This window comes from Nicotiana sylvestris, chromosome 6, assembly GCF_000393655.2.
Source record: "Nicotiana sylvestris chromosome 6, ASM39365v2, whole genome shotgun sequence".
Taxonomy (NCBI): domain Eukaryota; kingdom Viridiplantae; phylum Streptophyta; class Magnoliopsida; order Solanales; family Solanaceae; genus Nicotiana; species Nicotiana sylvestris.
The window spans coordinates 191,435,231-191,447,273 of record NC_091062.1 but is presented as its reverse complement, the minus strand read 5'-3'; the positions used below and the strand labels follow the sequence as shown (position 1 = coordinate 191,447,273).

At 35.4% G+C, this 12,043-nt stretch overlaps 1 protein-coding gene across 3 annotated transcripts; it reads right to left on the bottom strand.

Annotated features, from left to right (window-relative positions):
* Positions 1-806: 806 nt before the first annotated feature.
* Positions 807-10,850, bottom strand: LOC104218997 (uncharacterized). Of its 3 annotated transcripts, XM_070147737.1 has the most exons (6): positions 10,397-10,850; positions 9,049-9,148; positions 7,298-7,360; positions 6,313-6,427; positions 4,723-4,856; positions 807-1,207 (listed from the first exon to the last, which is right to left on the bottom strand). In XM_070147737.1, the coding sequence occupies exons 1-5, from the start codon at positions 10,597-10,599 to the stop codon at positions 4,765-4,767; spliced, it is 573 nt and encodes a 190-aa protein (XP_070003838.1). In that variant the 5' UTR covers positions 10,600-10,850; the 3' UTR covers positions 807-1,207; positions 4,723-4,764. The 3 variants fall into 3 exon arrangements, with proteins under 3 accessions (XP_070003838.1, XP_070003837.1, XP_070003839.1); XM_070147736.1 differs by lacking the exon at positions 807-1,207 and having other exon boundaries at positions 4,199-4,856; positions 7,298-7,363; positions 10,397-10,830; XM_070147738.1 differs by lacking the exons at positions 807-1,207; positions 4,723-4,856 and adding an exon at positions 4,949-5,008 and having other exon boundaries at positions 7,298-7,363; positions 10,397-10,832.
* Between the last annotated feature and the right edge of the window lie 1,193 nt (positions 10,851-12,043).

Here is a 12,043-nt window from a genome sequence, read left to right as displayed (position 1 = left end):
ATATTGGGTTTACCAATTTATTTGAAAGTTAAAATAGTTAATAGTTACCAATTTATTTGAAAGTGCAGAATTTTTTAATCAACAGCTCACTTGAACTAACAGCGACCTACTTCAAAATATTTTAGCCTTTTCTTTTTATTGGTATTTAATTTGGAACTGTGATAGAGGTGTTATATTCTTATCTCAGTGATCATTGATTTTTTTTTTCCAAATAAAAGTGCAAGTGACAATACTGAGAATAACATTTCTGCACTCATAAAATTTTCCTCCCATTTTGCTCTTCCTGTTAGAGTTGGTGCAAGAACCTCTTGTTTCCCTTCTTCCTTCGAGTTGGTTAGGCGCAAAAGCGAATCAAGGTTTTGAACTTTGTGCATTTAACCTTTTAGATTCTTACTATTGAACTATATTTTTAAATTTATGAGTTCAAACTTACTATTTATTACAATTTTAGTGTATTTTTTCATAAATTTATGTTCTCCATCAAAAGTACCAAGTTCAGTTGATTCCACTAATACAACATTTTATCCGCCCCCAGCTAGACATCAATCAAAATCTGAGAAGACAAATAGGCATTAAGCATAGAAAAAGTTTGATGTACTGAACTTCTTTTAGTGCTTGTACCTTTTGGAGGGGCAAAATTTGCATTCTTGATTGAATATTGAGCCATAAATATTCCAAAATTTGGAACCACCCATATTTGTGTTCTCCATTTAATCACAAGCACAGATAACAAGCAGCTCGAAGAAACAAACAAGCAAAGGGAACTTATGCCCAACTGCGAATTAATTATCACTGGAAGCAAGTCAGAGTCAGTAACCAACTTTCATGAACCAAAACGTTCTATTTAACTTCTATGAATGAAATTATTTACATAAAAAAGAACCCCTTCCTACACTTACTATATTCACATGTCAAACCAGCTAATTCCTAATATTATTCCAATAAAGATAAAAAGAAAAACAAAGTGCAAACTAACTCTGACCTGTAAAAGCAACAAAGCCAGTTTATTATGCTTTCTAAGCAATAGGGTCTCACCTTCAGGAAATTCATGAGAAACATCTCCCAGAAAGCCCGAGAGGAAGAAAACCAGGACCCCATGACCTATTTTGGCAACGGTGGTCGCTGAAGCATTGAGTTGGCGAGCTCATCATTTAGCTTTACAGGGAGTGGAGGCATCTGCCTCATTATCTCTGGCGCGTCATTCAAGCTGCAAAAGAGTAGTTATCAACATGCAGTGAAACTGCAAGCAAGTTGAGAGAGGTCAAGAAATTATGCACCTTGTTGAGCAAATAATACAAATAGAAAATTTGATATACAAGCCCTTTAAATGTTCCAAGATTTAGAAGAACTATTGGGGTTAACTTTTAATGTTGAAGTTTGGCAAAATGCCAAAGTCCCACATCGGTTGGGAGAAGAGTTTGGGGGGATTTTTCCCCCTATAAAAGAAGGCCTAATGTTTAGGATTTAAACACACCTCTCATTTGCCTTCTTATCTTCTTAAGGCATTTGTATCTTCTCTCTTTAGTATTATTTCACTTGTATTTTTGGAGTGGAATAAAATATTGGTTGTGTCCGAGGAGTAGGCAAAATTAGCCGAACCTCGTAAATTCTGGTGTTCCCTTTATTGTTGCTTTATTGTCTTATTTATTATTTGGTGGCTGTCATAATTTTTGGTATAGTAGTTGTGACTTATTCACACTATATACATTTGGCTTCCGCAACAATTGGTATCAGAGAAGGATTTCCTAACCAATTAGATGTTCGCTACAAAGCAAGATTGGTGGCCAAAGGATATGCTCAAAAGGAGGGAATTGATTACAATGAAGTGTTTTCTCCAGTTGTAAAACATTCCTCCATTAGAATTATGTTGGCTTTGGTAGCACAATTGGATTTGGAACTAGTTCAGATGGATGTAAAAACTGCATTTTTACATGGAAACTTGGAGGAGGAAATCTACATGACTCAGCCAGAAGGATTCAAAGTTGCTGGAAAAGAAAATATGGTATGCAAACTTGAAAAATCGTTGTACGGATTGAAACAATCTTCTAGACAATGGTACAAGCGATTTGACGAGTTTATGTTGCGGCAAGGGTACAAGAGAAGCAAATACGATCATTGTGTGTATTTGCGCAAGCTTAAAGATGGTTCCTTTGTATATCTTCTCCTATATGTTGATGATATGTTGATAGCTTCCAAGAATTCGGAAGAAATTGATAAGTTGAAGATTCAACTGAAGAAGGAGTTCGAGATGAAGGATCTGGGTGAGGCAAAGAAAATTCTTGGCATGGAGATAATAAGAGATAGACGTTCAAAGAAACTCTGTTTATCTCAGAAAGAATATTTGAAGAGAGTACTACAACGTTTTGGCACAAATGACAAGACTAAGCCAGTTAATACTCCACTTGTTCCCCATTTTAAGCTGAGTACTACTATGTCGCCAAAGGATGAAGCTGAACGAGAGTATATGTCAAAGGTACCATACGCAAATGCTGTTGGTAGCTTGATGTATGCAATGGTCTGTACGAGACCTGACATTTCACAAGCTGTTGGAGTTATTAGCAGATATATGCATAATCCAGGAAAGGAGCATTGGCAAGCTGTGAAGTGGATTCTACGGTATATTCATAATACTGTAGATGTTGGGTTAGTTTTTGAGCAGGAAGACAATCAGTCTGTAGTTGGATATTGTGATTCAGATTTTGCGGGTGATCTGGACAAACGAAGATCAACTACTGGTTATGTATTTACTTTTGCAAAGGCACCAGTTAGTTGGAAGTCTACTTTGCAGTCAACAGTTGCTTTGTCTACAATAGAGGCAGAGTACATGGCTATTACAGAGGCTGTGAAGGAGGCAATTTGGCTTCAAGGATTGCTAAAGGAGCTTGGTGTTGAACAAAAAGGTATCACAATTTTTTGTGATAGTCAAAGTGCTATTCAATTAGCGAAGAACCAAGTTTATCATGCAAGGACGAAGCACATTGATGTTCGGTATCATTTCGTACGAGAAATCATAGAAGAAGGTGGAGTCACGGTGAAGAAAATTCATACTACAGAGAATCCTGCTGATATGCTGACAAAGGTGGTGACTGCGGTCAAGTTTCAACATTGTTTGGATTTGATCAACATTGTTGAACACTGAAGATTGAAGATGAAGACACAACCAAAATTTGTTATTGAGAGAGAATTGAAAATGTGGAATTTTGCCAAGGTGGAGATTTGTTGAAGTTTGGCAAAATGCCAAAGTCCCACATTGGTTGGGAGTTAAGTTTGGGGGGGATTTTTCCCCTATAAAAGAAGGCCTAATGTTTAGGATTGAAACACACCTCTCATTTGCCTTCTCATCTGTTTAAGGCATTTGTATCTTCTCTCTTTAGTATTATTTCACTTGTATTTTTGGAGTGGAATAAAATATTGGTTGTGTCCGAGGAGTAGGCAAAATTAGCCGAACCTCGTAAATTCTGGTGTTCCCTTTATTGTTGCTTTATTGTCTTATTTATTATTTGGTGGCTGTCATAATTTTTGGTATAGTAGTTGTGACTTATTCACACTATATACATTTGGCTTCCGCAACAATTGGTATCAGAGCCAAGGTACTGTCTAAGTATGCTCTGTGGTTGCAGCATAGTCTGATCTTCCACATCAGAAAAGATTTATCTTGGTAACTGAGTCAAGGTTCTGTCTGAGTATGCTCTGTGGTTGCAGCTTAGTCTGATCTTCCACACCAGAAAGGAAATAATCTTGATTTGTGTCGTCAGCTATTAAATAATATTTGTGTCAAAGATGGGAGACAATAAACAAGAAGAATCTACATCAAGTGTCAACAATACGTCATCATTGGCATCTTCGCTTATGACAAGAATTGTGTCAAATGCGAAATTTGCGGTAGAAATATTTGACGGGTCCGGACATTTTGGGATGTGGCAAGGCGAGGTTCTAGATGTCCTTTTTCAACAAGGGCTAGATCTGGCCATTGAAGAAAAGAAACCAGATGTTATTGGAGAAGAAGATTGGAGAATTATCAACCGTGTTGCTTGCGGTACCATTCGATCCTACCTTGCTAGAGAGCAGAAATATCCATACACAAAGGAAACTTCTGCAAGTAAATTATGGAAAGCACTGGAGGATAAATTTTTGAAGAAAAACAGTCAAAATAAATTGTACATGAAGAAGAGACTGTTTCACTTCACCTATAAAGTGCAAGAATTGCATTTTATCATATATAGAAATGCCTCCATGAGTAGAATAAAAGAAAAAGAATCACGTGCCTCCTACGAAATTGAACCTTGTCACTGTAGGGAACAAGAAGAGGATCAGGATATCTTTTTTCTCTCACTCCCAGTAGAGGCAAAATTTTAGCCACTTTCTCTTCATATCAGGCAATGAAGACTTAAATCTACCCCCTTAACCTTCATGCGAGCAATGTAATGAATATTCCTTTCGTTCTTTTATCAGTAAAGACAGAATTTCATTAAGTAGGAACCTGCACTGAGAAAGTGCTCAAATATACAGCTAAAGTCTAAGAGACAGTCTCCCACTATTCCTGAAGGAAGCTGATAAAATCAAATGCAGTCTACATGATTATAATAAGATTTACACCAGTAAAGGAGCTGATAAACAAAAGAGACACATATTCTCCTTTTTCAAAAACCTATTACTAGTGTAAGCAGCAGATCACCCATATGGTTTACCTACATAGAGTATACACTGAGTGTCACAGCTCACAAATAAAAGGATGGCAGGGGGTAATGGAAAATATCAAAAACATTAACTGACCTTAAAAATAGCAAAGTTAGCAGAAATTTGATCCAAGGCCTGTGCATTTTGCTCAAGCAGCTGTCCAGCAGGACCACCAATGGCTGCAAAGTACATGATTTACATGTGCCATATATGAACAAAATAAAATAAGAAAAAAAAAGGACCTAAATAACAAACATAATTATTTCACATTGGCATACCATGGACAGAATAACAGGAGAATGTATGCATATTCATCGAATTGTTATTCTATCTACAAAATGCAACAAAACATTCTGAGTTGGTTGTAAGTGCATTGGTAAAAAGAGCATTCCTCTACAACACCATGAAATAAGACTATAGGATAAAATGGAGCAGATACAAAAATTGAAGATCCAAGGGTTCAAATAATTGCTAACAATTTTTTTTGCTAACAATGATAGAGCACGTAGAGCAGAGTTCATATTACCCACCTTAGCTATTGAATAGTACAAATAAAACTCGATGGTCATCATGAATGGCGAGAATATCATCCAGCATATAGCTCAAGTCACAAACACTCATCTAGAAGTTAATTGTCCAATTAGGAAATAAAAGATTTGTATACTCCTTTTCTATTAGTTATCAGATAAGAGTGATATGTTCTTTAATATCCCCAATAGATTAGCTTTTAGAAAGTACTAAGTAACATTCATAATCGTATCATTTCCAACATCATAAAATCCAATTGATAATAGGTTAACTTTTCAAAACACCACAAGAAACCCCAAAAAAAAAACTAGAAGCACAAAAAAAATCCAAACCAAATCCACTGTCCAATAGTTTCACTAGATTTAGAAAATCCACTAAGTTGGTAGAGACTAGAGAGTTGGCTGTAGCTGTGACCAATATCCGAAAAATAAAAATGGGCGACCTCACTCACAAAAACTCATTGAAACTTTTAACATCATGCAATAAATGCTCACTGTTAATTCCATGTGAAAACAATTGGGTACCTTTTATATGAACTACATTTATATGCATAATAGTTCTAGTGAATAATCTGCCAAACTTGAAGTGACTGGTGTCGGTTTATGAAAATAGTACATCTCCTGATCTACCAGACAAAATGTTCGCACTTTCTTTGGGGAACACTGGAAAGGTGATGACCTAGCTAGCTTCATATTTTCGCATTTCAACTAGTCTAGCATTGACCCTTTCGTTCACATGTTGTTCTATTATGGAATGAAAGAAACCAAAGACATTTTGAAGGCGTCTAAAATTGAAGTAAACTTTACCTACAAAAAACAACTCAAATTGAAGTAATCTCTCAGTTAGTGTGATTATGTCAGTTATCAGAACCTCTCAGTGATGCAGTTATGATCATCAAGAGGAGATTATATGTTTACCATCTCTATTCATTTCATCTTTCCTAATATGTATACCTTCCTCTAACATGTCATTCCAGGCAGGACTGCGAAACTCTAGAGTGCAAAAATAAAAGCAGAGACAGCTCTAAAAAGCAAAGTCCTAGTTAAAAATCAGCTTCTCAAGTTTCAGTTGATTTTTAAAAGCAGAATCAGAGGCATAAGGACCAACCTTGGTAGGAAATTCCATCATCACTGTCCATTGACATAACAGCTTGAGCATAGGGAGGACCATTTGTGCGATTCGCAACATGAGTAGATTTTGGCATAGAATCCGTAATTTTTTCCTAAACCAAAGATCAATGGAATCATGATAAAGAACTAATTATTCAAAAACCATTGCAATGTACAGCATAGCTGTCATCGTTGAGACTGCAAGTAAATCATTTGTTTCCTTTTTTTTTCTCTTTTTGGTATAAGTAAGGCGACTGCAAACAAATCTTTGTTTCAGTGGTTTGAAAAGGAGTAGATTACACAAGATAATCATCCAAGAGTAAAAAAGGCAACCATACATATGCAGTACTTTAAAGATATCAGCGGCCATACACCTGATGGGATTTAGCTAAATGGGTGAGTAAACTAAAACAGCATAAGACTTACGCAGTCTCTGAAAAGCTAGTCAGCGATATAGCAAAGCCTCCTTGTTGGCTCGTTATATTCTCAATGAAGGCTTAACTTGGGTAACAGCCCAGAATCATCATTAGTAAACAAACACGTAATGCGTGCATATGTTGTTATAGTTGCTCTTTTTGGGTAAGCACATCAGCCTTATTGTTTATGTCATACGCATGTTGTTTGTTTCCAAGATTTCAATCACATCAAAGTTTTTCAAATGACATGGATCTCACATCAAAAAAAGAAACTATATTGAAAAATCTGAAGAAAGAATGATGACAAAATATAAGATCAATGAACTCTTCATAATAAAATCAAAATGGCTACATATGGATGTTTTCAACCAGCAACCCAACGTGCCTCATTTAGAACCTCACTAGCAGCATCATTGTCCAATGGGAAAGATGGCTATGTATGGATGTATATTGTAACAAAGAAACATTCCTTCCACAAATTAGAAACTTGCTAAATGGAAACACCCTTTTTCTTAAGTATCTCCTAAAAAGGGGCCCAGAACCAGGTACTTCAATTAGATAACACACCTTTTTGTCTTTATTTTTCCTCGAAACTTGATCGTCTTTTCTTCTCTTCCCGTTTTCCTTTTTCTGCTTCAATAAAGAGAAAAATGGAAAAGGTAAGTTAAACATAGTTATTATGCATAACTGAAAAGAAAAAGAAAAAACTGATTTAGCTCCAAACAAGGCATTGTAATAAAACTGATTCAGCTCCAAACAAGGCATTGTAAAGTCCTCCTTCTTCTCAAACCAAACTTTTGTAAGAATACAGTATACCTTTTAAGTTTCCACACTTGTCCCCCATACAGCACTTTGTTCTTCATGGAGTTTACCGTTTAACTAGAAGCCAAAACCTTTTTGGAGAGGTTAAAGTTGTTGAATGGCAGAAATCCCACATCGGTGAAGTACCAATTTTGGTTGGTACTTCACCCTATAAAAGGAGGCCTAATGTTTAGGATTTAAACACACCTCTCATTTGCCTTCTTATCTTCTTAAGGCAATTTGTATCTTCTCTCTTTAGTATTATTTCACTTGTATTTTTGGAGTGGAATAAAATATTGGTTGTGTCCGAGGAGTAGGCAAAATTAGCCGAACCTCGTAAATTCTTGTGTTCCTTTTATTGTTGCTTTATTGTCTTATTTATTATTTGGTGGCTGTCATAATTTTTGGTATAGTAGTTGTGACTTATTCACACTATATACATTTGGCTTCCGCAACAAAAGCAACCCCATTCAGGAGATGGCAAGACCATTGAACAAAAAAGGGATATCCATTTCTCTTTTTTTAATTATTATTAGGTTGACTTAATTAATTTACAGTTAAGTAAATTTACTGACAAATTGTGCTGGGATTTATACAGTGTCATGACTATTGCTCCTTCTACTACAAGGGGTCAATATAGACCAGATGAGTTACAAAATGATCTACATTCCCATCTAACACCAAAAGGCCAAGAAATTTAAGCATCTCTATATATGCAATCGATTCCACGACCAGAATTGCCTTAAGACCATCCAAAATTGCTTTATCTTCATTGACCATATTATACATAGCCGGATGGTGTCCCATGTTGCCTTGAGACGCTTGTTTATCATCTTTTGATTGCTCCAACTACTGATTGCACCATTAGTTGCTGGATATCACCCAATTAATGCCAAAAAAGAGATTGGTAAACAGTACAAATTAGGCAGGACATTGTACGACGCAGAAACTGTTTGGAATCTTCCAATGCATCAACACACACAAGCATCTAGTATACATATTTATTCCCCTTCTCCGGAGATTTGCTTGAGGTGAGTCGTCCAGCCATCTGTGCTGCCACATCTTGATGTTCTTCGAATCATCAACTTTCAAATTGACTAGATTCTGAAATTCTTACCATAGGTTGCCAATGTTTTTCCAGACACACCAAAAACACAATTTTTGCAAAAATGGTCATGGCGCCCACTAATTATCTAGTAAACCTTAAGAAAATAATTTCTCAATCTTGGACATTCTCAAGTTCAAGATCTTCTAGATACCTAGACTCGAAATCAAGTCTAGCACCCTAAGTATGTATAAAAATAACATCCTCCGGACCAATCTCTTACCAAGTCCTACTTTTTCTGGTTACATCCTTAAAGAGCAGGTCAGAAAGACTTCCAATTCAACTAATCTCAACATTTCAATTATGGAGAGGCTAAGAAGTATGCTTTAAGCGTTAAAATTGCCTGTGACAGTAGCTGATTGATAAATATGCGAATAGATAGTTAAAACTAATATGGAATCGTACGACTTACACTCATCCATCTACATCTCAACGCTATATCTCGTACACACTTGTCCTTTAACTGCATAGCAATTTTAGCATAACGATGTATTGGTTTGTCAGTTGCGTATCTGCAAAAATAGCATTGCACTGTCAATTTTAAGCAAAATATCCATCTATCAAACCAAACTAAGCAAATCCAAAGTACACATGCAGCAAATAGAATCAAACAGTGATTAGTCAGAAAATGACCAGAAAAGTTGTATTGCGCAGAAATGCATAATCAGTTAAACATAACAACCAGGGCATTCACATCTGCAATAAGCCTTTCATGAATATCATGAAAAACACGATGAATAAAGCAAAGGACTAATATCTGCTCATCTATGTTACAGATTTAAAACAAGGTTTCCCATGCAATCTTGTTATTCTCCGCCCTTTACTTACACTTACTCTAAATGGTAAAACTGTCAGAGTGAATTCCTAGCGTGATTCTGGGAAATTGATGATTATTCGTTCTCATCATATGTACCTGACTTTTCAGGCAGATGCCACTATCAATGGGTATGATGAAAAGGACAACAACAAGGACTTTGCATGATCTAGCTTTAGTCAAGACTAGAATCCTTTTATTTCATTGAAATTAACAAACAAACAAAAAACATTATTTTTAAGTAATTTATCATATATCTATGTTATCAAAATGATACATCTCCTAAATAAACATCAAAATAAGTTTGCTTTACCCTCTTATCGGTCTTCCCTTCCCGACCTCTCAGAGTAAAAAGTTCTCACCTTTTTTGAGTATTTTTTTGGTCAAGCATAAAATTACTTCAAACATAAGGCATCTGAATATTATGGAACATTGCTTGGTCAACAACCTTTTACTAGCAAGTGCTGAGTTTTTGGTAATATTGACTAGCGTGGACCCCACTCCTGGTTTTAGAAAACAAAACAAACATCTTTCTATCATTAAAAATTTCTTAGATGAACAGGAGCTTAATTAAACAATTAGATAGCAAAAGAATAAAGGACTATACTGACATAAGTCAGAACAAGAGGCAGATATAGCATGTCTACTACAGGTTCAACTGAACCAGCATTTTCGACATAGAAGCTTACACATCTATGTAAAATTACAAAATTTCAACAAATATTGAATTCTGAACCCATAATTTCAAAAGTACTAAGCGGTAAAATTTTAAAGGTTTGAACCATCAAGTTTAAGTCTTGGATCTCTCAGAAGTGTTAAAATTGTAGAGTTACAAGTAATATTTCACAGATTAGCATCAGTTTAAATACCAATAATCCGAAGATTATATAAAATACACAGCTTAGCAAGCACAATCACGTGCAGAAGAGACAGTACTGTAACATACTTGGCGAGCAATTCTTCAAGGAGAGATTGTTCGTCGGGAGTCCATTCAACGGCAAGGCCTCTACTGTGAATTAGCTCCCCCTGATTCGGTCCAATCACAGAGTTATCAGGAACCGAAACACCGTTATTCGTTGTGCCGTTCGCATTATTCGTACCTTCTTGACCGCCATTATTACCCGCCGCCGGATTCGCACTTGCCGCCATAAAAATTCACTACTTCAAATCCGAGAAAATAAACCTCTCCGCCTTCTATTAGCAAAATTACCTCAGAGAAACGATGCAATTTGTATATATTGAGAAATTTAGAAATGTTTTAGTACTAAATTTGCTGAGAAAACGAGTTGGTTAGATGCGCGAGGGAATGGAAGGTGAAAGAGAGAAATTTACTATTAACGATATTTTTACGCAAATAGCCGGACCGGTTCACCTTTTAGTTTTTCTAGCTGTTATACCGTAATCTAATTGATAAAGTTGCCGCGAGATGACAAGCAGAGTACGGTTTCGAGCCGTAAAAACCCTTGTTGTCCTTCTCCGAACCCTGCTATGCGCGGGACCTGAGTGCATCAGTTGTCTTTTTGGTGTACATAAATCATATGTTGATTATACATGGTTGTATACTTATTAAACATAAATATATATATTGTATATTTATTTATTATTTTTAATTTAAATGGTTAAGCGGATATGTAAGTTATTCCCATGAGATATCTATATTTAAACAGATAAATAAATTATGTGACAGTGCGTGTGTAATACCTTCAAGACTTCGACCATAAAATGGTAATACTGGATGGTGTTTTATTTAATTTGTTTAAAATGTTTGATTTCGGAAGTATCACTATGAAATGACAAAAAAGTTTAGTGATTTTTCTTGCACAATTCTTATTAGACTGAGTGATTGTCTAATAAATTAATTTTGTTTAGATTATATGCACTATTGTGTCATATCACTCGAGTAATTAATATGACGAGTAAAAATATTTCAATAAATATTACAATCGATAACATGATAACAATGGTAATTAATGAAACTGGCTAGCTAGAGGCTGACTTGTGAAAAATACCAAAAAAAAAAGGAGGAAGGAAATCGTTTGAGCAAGTTAATTAAAACTGTTTATTACCCGCAGCTTGCCATAATTAAAATGGAAGTAATTCAATGTTTCTTGCTGTAGCTTTCCTTAATTGAAATGGTGGTTTCTTATTTTCAATCAAGGAAAAATTTGGACGCGTACTACAAAGAATTAAGCAATTAAATCAAACAATTAACTTGAGAGAGAAAAAGAGAAAAGACTATATTAAAGATATTAGCTAAAACAAATACTATTATTTTTATACCAAAATTTTGATATAATTTATATCTCATAAAGAAAGATTCTAATTTTGGAATATTCTAGTTTTGAATCGAACAATCCCTAGCGTATTCGCTAATATGAAACCTAGCACTTGTTTTCTTATTGATTCCCAGGGCAGTGACATTCTTGAATAAAGTCTATCCGAACCTAATTAACACTTCTCAGATCAGGCTAGGCCTCTCCAGCTGAGCTGGACGCCGGGGCCAAAAGTCATTCTAATATAAGATTTTATCTTATTTTCATTTTTTTTATTATTCCTGATCCGGAGGTAACCTCATAACATAATATGTCTACAT

Excerpts from the sequence above, each read along its gene's own strand:
- LOC104218997 (XM_070147736.1), bottom strand. The coding sequence starts at position 10,599 with ATGGCGGCAAGTGCGAATCCGGCGGCGGGTAATAATGGCGGTCAAGAA. Across the intron at positions 9,149-10,396 it reads CTTGAAGAATTGCTCGCCAA|ATACGCAACTGACAAACCAA; the intron begins GTATGTTACAGT and ends CTATTTTTGCAG. Across the intron at positions 7,364-9,048 it reads TGAGATGTAGATGGATGAGT|CAGAAAAAGGAAAACGGGAA; the intron begins GTAAGTCGTACG and ends TCTTTATTGAAG.